This window comes from Carcharodon carcharias, chromosome 4, assembly GCF_017639515.1.
Source record: "Carcharodon carcharias isolate sCarCar2 chromosome 4, sCarCar2.pri, whole genome shotgun sequence".
Classification (NCBI taxonomy): Eukaryota; Metazoa; Chordata; class Chondrichthyes; order Lamniformes; family Lamnidae; genus Carcharodon; species Carcharodon carcharias.
In genome coordinates, this window is record NC_054470.1 from 160,387,397 (window position 1) to 160,403,548 (window position 16,152).

At 41.1% G+C, this 16,152-nt stretch overlaps 1 protein-coding gene across 2 annotated transcripts in view; it reads left to right on the forward strand.

Moving 5' to 3' along the window:
- s100z (S100 calcium binding protein Z) overlaps positions 1-11,408 on the forward strand; it is a 28,047-nt gene extending 16,639 nt beyond the window's left edge. For both annotated transcript variants that reach the window (XM_041186327.1, XM_041186328.1), the window contains one exon: positions 11,148-11,408. In XM_041186327.1, coding sequence (XP_041042261.1) covers positions 11,148-11,309 — 162 coding nt within the window. In that variant the 3' untranslated portion in view covers positions 11,310-11,408. The remainder of the gene's footprint in view (positions 1-11,147) is intronic.
- Positions 11,409-16,152: the final 4,744 nt, after the last annotated feature.

Here is a 16,152-nt window from a genome sequence, read left to right on the forward strand (position 1 = left end):
ACATTAAAGGTGAATATAAGTGCAAAGTGCTGTTGCCATTGTTGTCTGTGTCCTTCTGAAGTCTTTCGCAGTCCACCTTACTGTTTGCAAAATTCCCTACTTTAGTTTCATCAATAAATCTTGATATCCTGCTCCCTATGTTTAAGTTATTGATCTATAAACCAAGAACTAAAGTGGACCTAGCACTGACTCTTAGGTTACACTACTTTGAACCTTTCTCAAATCTGAGTAGCACACATTTACCTTAATGCTTTATTTTCTATTTATCAACCAACTTTCCATCCATGTTGCCAACTTTCCTCTCATATCCCATATGCCCAATTACTGTAAGAACATCTTCTGTGGGATACCTTACCTAATGCCTTCTGCAAACTTACTGTATTCCCTCCGTCAATTCACTCGGTCACCTTGAAAATTTCTAAATTTGTCTAACGAACACAGCTTGCCATTTAACAAATCTGCATTGGCTGTCTGGTTAACCCATGCATTGCTAAAGGCTCACAAATTTGTTGGGGCTGAACCATACCAACCAGTAAATCCAAATATTAATGCTTCAACGTGTTGCATCACTGTGATACTCTGCAGATAGGCATTATTGAAAAGATCAGTATAATATGATCAGGAGAAAAAGGATAGCACAAAAATAAGATTGATTTTATATTAATGAAGGATCCAGAGTTAATTGCTGTTTAAAAAAAACCTTGCCATATTGATGCTTCAGTTAAGAATAAATAGAAGAGCATCTAGTAGGTGGACCCTGAGCAGTGGTGCTCTTCTGATCTCTATACATAACTTGGGGAGGATATTGATAGAATCACTGGAAAAATTGTGTATATAACCATTTTTAGCCATTGATGACATAGCTCCAGTGATTTGCTAACCTCCCAGTGGAGAATTTCTATGGAAATTCCAGGCAACGGTGTTTTATTTTTATCACAGTTCAGATGGTTTGTTCGTGTCTACAAGTGTTAAGTGAAGCGGTTTAACCTCTGTTTTCACCCATTATTTCATACAAGATGAGATCCTGACCTTAGTTAGATTGTCAGGAAAGGGACTGAATGGAAGTGAATAGTTTCCCCAGATTGTGCAGAAGAATGGAAATCAAAAGGCAAGTCAATTCAACAAACAACAATCTTAACCATCTCTTATTGTCTTAGCCAGGTAAGATCCCCATCTCCATTCTCTTAAATTCAAGGGACACTGACATGAGAGAATATAGCAGACACTTGGTTTAGCTATCTGCTGTCAGATCGGGCTGGATCATACTGAACACTATCAGGTCCTGCTCTCATCTGCTAAAATTGTTCATTATTCCAGGATTGTCCTGGAATGCAAAGATAACCCCAGCTTCTTTTCTCAAAAGTAAACTGTCTCCTTAAACCCCTGTCCCTGTCTCCTCCACCCTCACATTCAACAATAAGTATGAAGTGCTCATGGATTTCTTTGTCACTAAGATCGAGACCATTTGATCAGCTGTTTCTGCCGCATCCCTAACTTCCATTTGCCCACCAGATTAAACTTTCTTTAATGCTCCCCCTGCCCTATCCCTGAACTCACATCTTCCTCTCCTATCTCTCCTATAGTTTCTCTCCTATCTCTCTTTTCTTATTCCTGCTCTGAGTTCATCTAGTCCATGAGACCCACCTCTTGCTCCCATGACCCTATTCCCACCAAAATGCTGACCACTCACTTCCCCTCCTGGTCACCACATTAGCCAATATTGTTTATGGTTCTCACTCTTCAGCTGCTGTTGTCCATCTCTCCTTTCAATCTGCCATCATCGCCCTACTCCACAAAAAAAAACCCTTGACCCTACCATCTTTGAAAACTAACATCCCATCTCAAAACTTGCTTTCCTCTGCAAAGTCATTGAACATGTTGTTATTTCAAAATCCATGCCCACCTTTCCCGGAAGTCCATGTTTGAATCCCAGCAATTAAGGTTCTACACCTGTGACAGTACTGAAATTGTTCTTATCAAAGCAACAAATGACATCCTATGTGACTGTGACAAAGGTAAACTCTTCCTCATCATTCTCAGCCTGTCTGCAGTGTTTGACACAGATGATCACACCATCACCCTTCAACACCTTTCCATTGTCATTCAAATGGGTTGAACGGCTCTCACCTGGTTCCATTCTTATCTATCTAATTGTATCCAAGCTATCATTGTAATGATTTTCTTCCAGCTCCCACATCATTTCCTCTGGTGTCCTCCAAGGATGTCTCCTTGGCCTCATCTTATCTCTTATCTACATGCTGCATGTCAATGACATCATCCAAAGGCTCAGTATTAGTTTTCACATGTACACTGATAGCATTCAGATATATCTCACCACCACCTCTCTCGACTCCTCTGCTGTTGCCAAATTATCAGATTGCTTAGTGGGACATCCTTTAACTAAATATTGGGAAGACCAATATTTATTTTTTATTGTTTATTCATGCCTGGGGTGTGGGCATCTCTGATTTATTGCACATCCCTAATTACCCTTGAGACAACTGAGTGGCTTGTTCGGCCATTTCGGAGGGCAGCTCGGAATCATCCACGTTGCTGTGGGTCTGGAGTTACACGTAGGCCAGACTGGGTGAGCAGGGCAGATTTCCTTCCCTAAAGGACATTAGTGAACCAGATGGGCTTTAACAATAATCCGGCTGTTTCATGATCACCATTACTGATAACCAGAGAAAGCAAGGGTCAACACTCACTTCAGCTTTAAAAGCCCTCTATAAAACTACAGGTCCTGTAGTCCACTAAACTAAGAATCATTCCTTAACCTACAGGGTAATTAAAATAAATGATTTTATTTTTAGTAAGCTAACTCACACTGCTGGTGCTCAAGATGAGGTTACCTACGCAGGCAAGTACACTGTGTTCAGGCATGTATTTGCTGCTGAGGAACAGGTTGGAAGTGGGGAAATTATTTTCTTCAGCAGAATGAAAAAAAATTCAAGTTTGCTGGGCTGTTTTTCTTTAGAGCAGCTGCCAGTCTTCCCTTTAAAGACCCTGTATAGACGGGCAGAGTGCTCTGACTGCACAGTGCACACATTTGTTCCTGAAAATGGCAATCAGGGTCCTGCAACCAGTGTAGGGCTGAAGCCTGCATATTTAAGTGGCCTTCTGTTTGCAGGTCATTTGCTCTTTGACAGGAAAGCTCAAAGGTTTCAGGCGGTGAATCATGGGTGTCAGGTTACTTACCCACTCCTCCCCCCACCCCCCAACCCTGATTTTCAGGCAAAAACAGGTGACCAAATAGTTGAAAATCACCTCTTTTATTTTCTGATGTTTTGAAGCTGACTGTAATTCTGGCTTTTGAACTAAACATCATTTCTTCTGAAATTGATTAAAGGTTTGTTGAGTGTAATAATGAAAATATCTATACAATTGACCCTAAATACATCATGGGCAGGATTTTCCATTCAGCGTGTGGGCACAGGCTTGACACACCGGAACGCTAAATGATGTGTGATGATGTCAGGCATGCGTCCTGACACCATTGTGAAGTCGCGCGATATTCCGCTCGGCGGGCGTGGACCAGAGTCGGCTGCACACCCACCGATAATTGATAGGCTTATTAAGGCCATTTACCAGATAATTAACTTGAATTTTATGCTGCCCGCCCAACCTTACGGTAAGCTCCGTGCCTCAAGGAGATTGAAGCGCTCTTTCGCGTGTATGCGCACAAAAGAGAGCTGGACCCGACTTTCCCTTTCCCTCCCCCACCCGCAGAGGTAGTACTCAGCGTGAAATCACAGTGCGGAGCCAATCATGGGCGGCAGTCGACTCTGCGACTGCTCCCACCAAGCCTGTCCGACGAATGGAAAATCTTGGCCCATGTTAATTTGTGAACCAAAATATTTTACAACACTTAACTACCATAATCTTATGCAGTGAGACAATCTACAGGTACAAAGCAAGCTAGTTTATTATAGCATCTGTTACAACCATGTGAGGAGGGGTAAAAATTGACTCTCCTAATTTACCACTCCAGGTCTGGCTGTATCAGGGTTTAGTTGTGAATTTAGTGAGGATGTGCTTTGTCAATACTGCAGGAGTCCTACTATGTATGCTTCCAGGTTTTAAAGAATTAATCAGTCAGATTTTCTGAGTTTAAATCAAAGAACAAGATGTTTATTGATCCTACTTCCAAACTTAAAAAACTAGATGAATCGTAGCCCTCATTCATATGTCACACACATTCCCTGGGCCCCACAACAGGATAGACTTAAAGATTTTTTACAGTTTGTGCAGAAAATGAACAACAAAAGAAATATATGCAGATGACACCAAAATAGGTGGGAAAGTAAGTTGCAAAGAAGAAATAAGAAATTTACAAATGGATATGGACAGGTTAGGTGAATGGGCCAAAATTTAGCAGATGGAGTTTAACGTGGATAAGTGTGAGGTTATCCATTTTTGTTGGAAGAATAAACAGGCGACTTATTATTTAAATGGAGAGAAACTTCAGAACGCTTCAGTGCAGAGGGATCTGGGTGTCCTCGTGCATGAATCGCTGAAAGCTAGTATGCAGGTACAGCAGGTAATAAGGAAGGCAAATGGAATTTTGGCATTTATTGCTAAAGGAAGAGTATAAATATAGGGAAGTGTTGTTGCAACTGTACAAGGCATTGGTGATACCGCACCTAGAGTACTGTGCGCAGTTTTGGTCCCCTTACTTGAGGAAGGATGCAGTTGCACTGGAGGCGGTTCAGAGGAGGTTCACTAGATTGATTCCAGAGATGCGGGGCTTGTCTTATGAGGAGAGATTGAGCAGTTTAGGCCTATACTCGCTAGAGTTTAGAAGGATAAGAGGAGATCTAGTTGAGGTATATAAGATGCTACAGGGGATAGACAAAGTAGACGTGGAGCGGATGTTTCCCCTTCTGGGGTATTCTAGAACAAGAGGCCATAGTTTTAGCCTAAGGGGTGGTAGATTTAAATCAGAGATGAGGAGGAATTACTTTTCTCAAAGGGTCATGAATCTGTGGAATTCACTACCTCGGAGTGCAGTGGATGCTGGGACGCTGATTAAATTTAAGGAGGAGATAGACAGATTTTTAATTAGTAACGGGTTGAAAGGTTACGGGGAGAAGGCGGGAAATTAGAGTTGAGCCCGAAATGAGATCAGCCATGATCATAATAAATGGTGGGGCAAGCTTGATGGGCTGAATTGCCTACTCCTGCTCCTAGTTCTTATGTTCTTATATGGTTAACTGAATTTAGGGATGGGCAATAAATGCTGGCCTAACCAGTGATGCCCACATTCCCTAAATGAATAAGAAAAACTGTCCTTTGGTTGGTCTCAGTGATGATTCCATCTGGTGGCCATTTTGTTAGTTGTCTTCCTAGATGTAGCTATATGGAGAAGATTTCCACATTTTATCCCCAAAAGATCTTGGTTTTCTCTTCTCAAAATGGTTACTCTGCAATATCTGAGCACAATACTTCTGAGAGTGAGAGACATGGCTCATTGCAACCTTTCAGTATATCCTTCCAATCTCTGCTCTGACTTGGTAAACAGTTCTTACAAAGCCTTGCTGGTTGTATATTCCAAAGAAATTCAATTACCATGTCTGCTGTAGTCTCTGTATTGTAGAACAAGTAATTAATTACACTTTTGATGTCTCATCTCAGAAACTTTTGAAGAGTAACAGTAATTGAGTCTTTCATGCCTCCCAGGAGGCGGGAGGGGTTGAATATTCCTTTTCATTCCTATTTTGGAGGAATGCAGGTTGTGTATTCTGCTAAGATAAAAGCAAAATACTGCGGACGCTGGAAATCTGGAACAAAAACAAAAACACCTGGAAAAACTCAGCAGGTCTGACAGCATCTGCAGAGAGGGATACAGTTGACATTTCGAGTCCGTATGACCCTTCATCAGAACTAAGACATATAGAAATGAGGTGAAATATAAGCTGGTAGAGGGTGTTGAGACAGGTAGAACTCGATAGGGGACCAGTGATAGGTGAAGGACAATAAGAGATTGCCAAAGATGTCATAGACAAAAGGACAAAAGGGTGTTGACGGTAGTGATATTATCTAAGGAATGTGCTAATGGGGACATTAAGAGTAGCACGCAGGACAAGCTAGTGGCAGATGGCCCTTGTGGGAGTGGGGTGGGGGGGAAGGGATTGAAATGGGCTAAAAGGTGGAGATGAAATAATAGATCAAAATAAATTTTAAAAATAGGTGGGAAAAGAAAAATATATGTGTTAAAAAATTATAAATTATTGGAAAAATTAAGTCCGGAAGACTGTAAAGTGCCTAGTCGGAAGATGAGGTGCTGTTCCTCGGCAGTTTACAGTCTTTCAGACTTAATGAGTTCAGCAATTTCAGTTCATGAACTCTCTCCTCCATCCCTACCCCCTTTCCGATCCCCCTTTTTCCAATAATTTATAATTATTTTACAAATATATTTTTCTTTTCCCATCTATTTTTAAATTTATTTTGATCTATTGTTTCATCTCCACCTTTTAGCCCATTTCGATCCCTTCCCCCCCACCCCACCCCCACCAGGGCCATCTGCCACTAGCTTGCCCTGCATGCTACCCTTAATGTCCCTATTAGCACGTTCCTTAGATAATATCACCACCGTCAACACCCCTTTGTCCTTTTGTCTATGACATCTTTGGCAGTCTCTTCTTGGCCTCCATCTATCACCGGCCCCACATCGAGCTCTACCTGTCCCACTCCCCTCTACCAGCTTATATTTCACCTCATTTCTATATGGCTTAGTTCTGATGAAGGGTCATACAGACTCGAAACGTCAACTGTATCCCTCTCTGCAGATGCTGTCAGACCTGCTGAGTTTTTCCAGGGATTTTTTTTTTGTTGTATATTCTGCTGGCTGGCAGTTTTTCCATTGTCTTACTGGTATTACAGTTTATTAAAATCCAACCAGCAAAAAGGCATTAGAAATTCCATCTTTTTCTTTTTTAAAAAAAAACATGTCCTTGTAATACAACTATACCCTGTCCCTAACCATCTAACAGTCTAGAGGCAGGCTTGGGGTTACATGAGTTGAGAGTATGCTGATGTAACGATTTTAAATAAACAACCATGATTTGTTAGGAGCTTCTATGTGGATAAGAGTGAATCAGTATCATTAAAAAACAGAAAGTAGAGCTGAATTCTGATAAAGGGTCACACATAAACATTAACCTTTTTTATGCTACACATTTCAAGCATCTTCTAACAAATGAAGCTGCAAATTGCCATTGGGGATAAGAGCAGATAAAGGCTTACTATGCTCAAATGATAATACTCTATTATTCTAACAGAGTGATTTAACTTGCTCAAAAAACAGGTTTAATGTCCGCTATTAATATATCAGATGAGGAAAATCCATCTGCTATTATCGCTAAGAGTTATTTGGTTTCTGCTCTTTTGGTGCTTTGAGAAAGAGTTTTTCTATTGGAAATACAAACCTATTCCACTGTATAATCATTAAAAAATATACTAAAATGGTGCACAAATATGAGTTTTTGGTGTCCCTGCTCCCTTTTTTGAATTATCGGGGGAGGGAGTGAAAAGTCAGCTACGGTTGTTCCCTGAGTTGACTATTTTAAATTGTTGGTGACAGGATTATTTAAATATTTGGGGTGGGTGACCCATTCCTACAGAGGTGCAATTGAGGTGGCCACTGCGATGCCACTCTAACAGGAGGAACTCGAGAACTAAGCAAGGCCAAAGAAGGCTCAGTTCTATTTTCTTCCCATCTGGAAGGATTCCTTCTTACATGTTCCTGTGGATGTTGTCTGCTGTAGTATGAATTATATGAGTTCTAACACTGCTACTGTATGCTTGTAAAGGTGCATCCACCATGAGTGTAAAGTTGCTTTGATTGGTGTGGTGCACATGAACTTCTAGAAGTCCATTTAATAATGTGCCACATGATAGACTTGCCAGCAAAATTGAAACTGTGGGATAAAAGGGGACATTGGCTGAGGGACAGCAAACACAGTGCAGTGGTGAATGATCGTTATTCGGACTTGAGGAGGGTAAGTGACGTTCCCCAGGAGTCAGCACTAGGACCGCCGCTTTTCTTCATATATATTAATGACCTCGACTGGGTGTACAGGGCACAATTTCAAAATTCACAGATGATGCAAAACTTGCAATTATTGTGAACCGTAAGGAAAATAGTGGTAGACTTCACGAGTGAGTGAGCATATGGCAGATGAAGTTTAATGCAAAGAAGTGTGAAGTGATACAGCTTGGTAGGAAGAATGAGGAGAGGCAGCTTAAAATAAAAGGTGCGATTCTAAAGGGAGTGAAAGAACAGAAAGACCTGGGCATATATGTGCATAAATTATTGAAGGTTGAGAAAGTGGTTAAGCATACAAGATCCTGGGCTTTATAAATAGAGGCATTGAGTACAAAAGCAAGGAATGGTAAATCATTATAAAACAGATTTGACCTCACCTGGAGTATTGTGTCGTACTTTAGGAAGGATATGAAGGCTTTGGAGAGAGTTCAGAAAAGATTTACGACAATGGTTCCAGGAATGAGGGACTTCAGTTACATGGATAGATTGGAGAGGCTGAGGATGTTCTCCTTGGGAAGTGAAGGTTGAGAGGACAGTTGATAAGAGACGTTCACAATCGTGAGGGTCTAGAATACTTAAGGGAAAACTATTCCCATTGGCAGAAGAATCAAGAAACAGAGGACACCAATTTAAGGTGATTGGCGAAAGAAACAAAGGTGACATGAGGAGAAACTTATGTATACAGTATGTGGATAGGATCTTGTGTGCATTGCAAAAACAGAATTACCTGGAAAAACTCAGCAGGGACCCCTTTCTGTTTCTTCCCCCTTCCTTTTGTTTTTTCCAATCATTTATATAGATTTCTCTTTTCCCACCTATTTCCATTATTTTTAAATCTTTTATGTCCCGCTAGTCTTTCCACCACACTCCCACTAGAGCTGTACCTTGAGTGCCCTACCATCCATTCTTAATTAGCACATTTGTTTAAATAATATCACTACCTTCAACACCTCTGTGTTCTTTTGTTCTTTTGTCTGTGACATCTTTTGATTATCTGCTCCTATCACTGCTTGCTTGTCCCTACAACCACACCACCCCGCCCCCAACTTCTCTCCCCCCCACCCCTCCCCCCACCTTAAACCACTTATATTTCACCCCTCTCCTTATATTCGCTCAGTTCTGTGGAAGGGTCATGAGGACTCGAAACGTCAACTCTTTTCTTCTCCGCCGATGCTGCCAGACCTGCTGAGTTTTTCCAGGTAATTCTGTTTTTGTTTTGGATTTCCAGCATCCGCAGTTTTTTGTTTTTATATCTTGTGTACATTGCCTGAGAGTATGGCGCAAGCAGATTCAATCAAAATCAATGGATAAGAACCTGCAGGGAAACAGCACAGGAGTGAAACTAGCTGAGTTTTATAGAGAGCCAACATGGACAGGGTGGGCCAATATAGCCTCCTTCTGTGCTCTAACTATTCCATGGCTCTTTGATTCTATGAACAAATGAAAGATTGCTTTAAAAGTTACCAGACCTTGCTGATCACTGAAACTATCCCAAAACAGGCCAACTATCTGAATTATACATCATAGTTTCAAAGTATTGCAAAATCGTATATGTTTGGGTCTCAAGGTGATTGTTTAAACAAAGTAAAATTTGTCATCTTTCAAATGCTGCACTCTACTCCCAATTTTCTACTTTGTTTCCAACTTCTTTTGGCAAGATGTTCAGGCCCTGATGGAGGTGAATGCGGAGGCAGGCAGGTGTGAAAATTAACGCCTTGGCCAGTATGTTGGTTGCCGGCACCCTCCTGCTCCCAGGCCATTCTCCCATAGGCAGAGTGGCTGAATGTTAGCACTGCCCATCCACAAGTGGCAGATCGCCACTTAAGGCTCTTCAAAGGCCTAATAAGGCCTATTGCCAGAGGCCAATTGTGGGCCCCTGAAAGTAGTGGGGGCTAGGCCAGCTGTCTGGGGGCAGCCTTGCATTGGCAGACCAGGGTCCAGGGCTCCAGGCAGGCTTTGTGGCCTTCCACAGCAGTAGCCTCAGACCGTCCTGTGGAGGGGCTCCCACTCCACAATAGTGGCCCAGCTGCTGAAAGCACTTTTAAATTTAAAAGTTTAAAAATTGGAGAGAGGCACCTCAAAACAAGAGCTGGGCATCTGTTCACATCATGATGTGAGGTTGTGATCCCCATTTGTCCCGAACTAAAGGACAAAATCCTGCCCTTTGTTTCTAGCAATTGGGAAACTGCAGCAACAATGCTGGAAGTCCCTGCCCAGGAGCGTGGTGGCAGCAGAGATGATCAATGATTTCAAAAGGAAATTACTGACTGTCAGCTAAAAAAGTATGCCTGCGCATAATTATTAATAAAAACACAGCTTTTAGGGAGTGCGTGATAAAATAATTCAGTGAACGTTTTTTTTAACAGCAGAACAAGTATTTATTTGGTACTTAATTTGCTAATCCATGAAATGGCAGCTATTGTAACTTTGATATAGGTCTTATCTTCCATTCTGTAATAAGTGCTGGATAAAGCTTTAATCCACATTTTTTCCTACCTGAGTGTATTTAGTAACACTTAATAGTGTACAAGGGACAGCCTACCCAACTCCCAATTTATCTGCTGAAGGGTTATGAGGACTCGAAACGTCAATTCTTTTCTTCTCAACTGATGCTGCCAGACCTGCTGTGTTTTTCCAGGTAATTCTGTTTTTGTTTCCAATTTATACTTGTGCCCATAACATCTTTGTCAATCTCTCCTGAGCTCCCACCAATCCCTGCCTTTCTATTTTGTTCCACCTACTCCACCATCTCTTAAACAGTATAAAATCCATCACGTTTCTACTTCTCTTTAGCTCTGAAGAAGTCATATAGACTCGCAACGTTAACTCTGTTTCTCTCTGCACAGATGCTGCCAGACCTGCTGAGTCTGGCAGTATTTTCTGTGTTAATTTCCAATTGAAATATTGGGGCCAATTTTTCATTTAAAAATTAATTGTATACTTTATTTTCTATGCTTTTCCTTTTTTAATATTCAACAATGTTGTGTGAGGCAGTGGTACCTAAAACAATTGCTGTATGATTGACATTAATTCTCTTCAATGAGTTGCACCATTCATTAAGTTAAATGTATCTAATTATCTTCTTCCTTCCTTTCTCCAGTCTCAGAAGGATCCATCTCTCGTGGACAATATCATGAAAGACCTTGATTCCAATAAAGACAATGAGGTGGATTTCAATGAATTTGTTATTTTAGTTGCTGCTCTGACTGTTGCCTGCAATGAGTTCTTTGAAAAGCAACTTAGAAAAAAAGGGAAAGCCTAATGGAACTGAAAATATCTTAAATGGATATCTTGGTGGACACCATGTTAAAAAATTGATACAAGCTTATCCCTTTCCTTTGTAGAACTGCTATAACTTCTATGTCTATGTACTTTGTAAGTAAGAAAGTATACTTCACTTTGAAGGCAATAAAATGTCTATGAGTTGCACAAATGCCTTATTTAGAAGTTATTTTACACCAGCTTATATTAAAAAAACACCCTAAAATCCAGAGGGAAAGGATTAATTGATAATTTATATGTTAGTCAGTGATAAGGAATGATCAAGGGAGTGTAGAATTTAGTGTCATCTATTACAGTTCTTGCCTGTGTCGGTTCCAATTTAAATGGTTGGAATAGTTTTTCATCTTCTACACAGATGATGCACTAAAACAAACAGTGAAAAACTGAGTTCATTCCATTCTTGTGCCATTAAGTCATAAACACGTATTAATCTATTATTTATAAGTGCATGCTGCCAGTTGGGAGCCTTGCAAGCTGGATATGTGTATTAGGAAATCAAAGGCATGCTGCTTTGCTTCCTTCATATGTGTACCTAATAGATGATTCTCCCAGTCAGTCTGAATTTGTAAAATCAGCCATATAATGAATGCCTCCCACACATGGGATAAACTGAGTATTTAGTGTTCTTCATTTTTGAATAAATCAGTTTGAAATTCAGGTTAAATTGCAAATATTTTTGATTTTAATGTTAATCAGCATTGTTCAAAGTTTTGAAAAGAAAATATGCATGACTAACAATTCGCAAGCTGCAAATAGTAAATAAAATGAATGGCCATTTAATCTGTTTTTCCCTGGTGATAATTGATGGAACAATATTACCTACAACAGCAGGAGAACATTTAGTTCTTCACTGAATAGTGCAAGAGATTATTTAACTTAAAATAGAATCTCAATTTAATATTTTATAAAGCAAGTAGTACACCTGACAATGCAGTACACACTCAGTACTGCGCTGATGTGTCAGCCACAATTATGTGCAATATCTTGGGGTAGGGCATGAACTCACAATCCTCTGAGTTAAAGGTGAGAATGGTATCAACTGAGCAATGCTGCCACTTTAAATGGTCTTTGAGCTTCTCACCGACTTGAAATTAAACTTCTAAATTAATTTTTAAGTTAATGCACACCTCAGGCACAAACAGCAATTTTAAGTCTTTCTGCATTGACTCCTGGAGCTGGTATGAATTGTTTAATTCCTAACTCTTATAAAAATGTATAAGATGGAAATGTCAGGACACAAACAGGAAATCAAGCCATTTGTTGCATAAGAGTTATGCAAGAGGCCATTATTATTATCACTACTGTAAAGTGACTCATACTGCAGCTTTATGGCACCAGTGAGGATTGGACAAACAAGTTATCCTTCACAATTAGCAGTAGTTGCTGAAGTGGGAACTGTTTAACAGCAGCATCTATTAAAATGACCAAACACTTATTTAAATGCAGAAACTGAATTTTACTTTACAATCCAAACACAATAAAGTTAAGTGCTGTTTCAAATTCATATGCCTGTGCCTGGAATTAAGTAAGAAAGATGGAGTATTTTGCTCTCTAAACAAACAAAATTATATTTATCTGAAAATATCGTTCATAAAGGGACATTTATCATATCTTATGCAAACCTATTAACTTGATGGTTCAAGTTGGTTACCTCAGCAGTGTGATAAATGTGCATATGAATTGCATTTTTTGCAACTTCTATGTTTAATCACCATTACACCCATCAGGCATTTTCAGGGAAGGGTGAATGATAGATATAGTGTACTTGTGTAATGGACTCTACTTATCTCTGTGCGTTGGTTCCAATTGGCCTATGACATAAATGAAAAAAGCTTGGCTATTTCTCAGGCAATCTATGCTAAGAGTCAATTACAAGCAAGCAAAATAACAAATAATCAAACCTGCATGCCTGCAATTCAAGTGGGCAAACAATAACGAATACCCCATTTTAAATAAAGTAGCTGAATCATATTCTGTAAAGCGCATCTTTGGCTGTTAATGTGAGTGAGTCACTTCACCTATTATTCTTATGATTAGCCACAGGAAACGTTTGTAAAGGACAAAGTTCAAGGAAGCACATTGCTATCACATACCACGGTGAAGACTATTTTAAAATTCATCTCTATATTAAACACCGCAAAATGAGAAATAAACCTTTTTTAATTCATTAATGAGATTTGGGTGTTGCTGACAAGTCCAGCTTTTATTACTGTGTCCCTATTTGTCCTTGGTGAGCCACTGCACTCCATGTACAGGGAGGTGATGGTATAATGGTATTGTTGCTGGGCTAGTAACCCAGAGACCAGTAAAGCTCTGGGAACCAGGGTTCAAATCCCCTGATAGCAGATGGTGGAATTTCAATTCAATAAAAATCTGGGATTAAAAGTCTAATGATGACCATGAAACAATTGGCAATTATTGTAAAAACCCATCTGGTTCACTAAGTTCCCTTAGGGAAGGATATCTGTTGTCCTTGCCTGGCCTACATGTGACTCCAGAGCCACAGCAATATGATTGACTCTTAAATGCCCTCTAAATAAGGGCACTTAGAGATGGGCAATAAATGCTGGAATGTCCACATCTAATGAATCAGAAACAAAGGCTGGAATTTTCCAGCCCTATTGGTGTTGGGCCAAAAATTGGTTTCATGCCACAGTTTGCGATTGTCTGCTCCACCCATCAACAAGCTGTGTTTCCTGCTGCCGCACATCAAGAACCTTATTTCATTATCTTAGCATCTCATTATAAGCCTGGCTCACTGGAATCATTCCCCCCACCTTGATCACCCAGGCACATCGGTGTGATTGCACGCTGACATGTTTCACATCTATACATAAGCGATGTGCGTCTGATGAGCAGCACTTCACTTGGGAGGTTTGTTTGCTTACCTTGCTTCGGGCAGCACTCACAGTCTTCAGTGCCAGGCTTTGCAGGCACCACATTACTTTTAGGGGGGCTCATGGGCAGGCCTCTACCTACCAGCCCAGCTGTAAAGTGGGGGTGGCTTTGCACCAGCTGCAGGGCAAGGGTTTGCTTGGTGAAAGGGGCTTAGTGATCTCAGGCAAGGGAAGAGGCTGCAGGGCGAGGGCTGTACTGGGTAAGGGGGTGGTATCCCAGGCTATGTGTGGGGGCGCAAGTTAATCTGTGCAAAAGGCCTCAAGATGGTGAGGGCTGAGGAGGCAGTCTCCAGAGGAGATGAGGCCAGATGGAGGCATAAGGCTGTGTGTGACAGAATGAGTGGTGATGTTCCTTGAGTTGGCATTGACTGAGATGTCAGTGAATGTGTGATGGCCTTATGAGTGCGTGAGTTCAGAGTGATAAGATGGTTGTTTTACTCTAGTGACAGGAAGAGGCCATTCATCCATTTTCTGCACTGGATGGCTGACCTCTTGTTTTGCAGCATTCGCACTGACCACCTATGCCACCACCTTCCAAGCCAGGGTGGTGAGACTGATGGGCCTCCTGCGGCCAGAACGGAGGTAGAGGACATTACTGCAGGCCTCCACAGTGCCCAGAAGATGTCCGAGGCATGTGTCACTGAATCAGGGGAGCTGCACCCTTCTTGGCTTTTGGGGCCATGTCTTCACTGGAGCAGTCCTGGGCTGCAGGCATTGAGAAGTGTGCATGCGGTTGCAGTTTAAATTTGGCACCCTTACATAAGGAAGCGGCGGGGTACTGGAGCGGTGGACAAATCAGAGGCCACCCACCAGTGAGACGGCGCATTTCCTGTGGCTGCGTAATTAATGAGGCAGGAATGAAACAATAAAGCACAAAACCCAGCCATTGCGGCCAGCGGGTAAAACAACTTTTCTCCCACCCACTTTTGCACTTTGTGCAAGTCTGGGACAATTCCACCTCTAGTGTTTTTTTTGATACAAGTGAACAGCTTACTAGACCACTCAGAGAGCAGTTAAGAGACAACTACATTGCTGTGTGTCTGGAGTTATATATAGGCCAGACCGGAAAAGGGTAGCAGGCTTCCTTCCTCAAAGGACATTAGTGAACTAGAGGAGTTTTAACAAGAATCCGGTGGTTTCATAGTCACTATTACTGAAACAAGTTTTTTTATTCCGTATTTATTCAATTGATGTTTAAGCTCCTCAGCAGCTGTGGGATTTGAACTTGTGGGCTGAATTAAATGAGGTCCCGTGGTCCCTGCCCCATGGGTAAAAAACTGGGAGGAAGCCCAACCAAGGGAAGGACAGCTTCCCTGCAACGATGTAACTGCTGATTAGCCATTAATAGGCAGGAGGTGAGATTTCTGTCTTTCAGGAATAGTAAGTCCCACCTCAGAGAGCTGCCAGTAGTACACTCAGAGCTTAGGGAGGCGTTCAACGATGGATTGGAACGTTGTAAATGTTTGGGTAGATGACAAGATTTTCAAAACTCAAAACCAGGACACATTAAAGAGCCTGGGGAAGGTGGGACTCTGTGATAATTGACAAGTTGGGTGAGGGGCAGTTGAAGGTAGGAGGTCATGTGATGACATCTCCCAGAATATGTCCAGCCAGAGTTGGTAATCCTATTAAGATACCCAATTAGTGAAGACAGCAGTTACAGGCTTTTGTTTCAATGACATTTTTCTGTCTCATTTTCTTAAAAATAACTGAACCAAGGCTTTGTTTGGCACAAGATCCCAGAATCCTCTATTCCACTCTAACTTTACTGTGCAATGCTAAGTCCAATCTCCATTTAAAAACCTCGATAGTTTATTTGAAACTGAGGACATTTTTACAATGATAAAGGTGAGATGTAAATGTAAGTTGCTGTTGTTGAAGAATGAAGCAACCCATTCCTTAGTGGACACAATTGGCACCGCAATT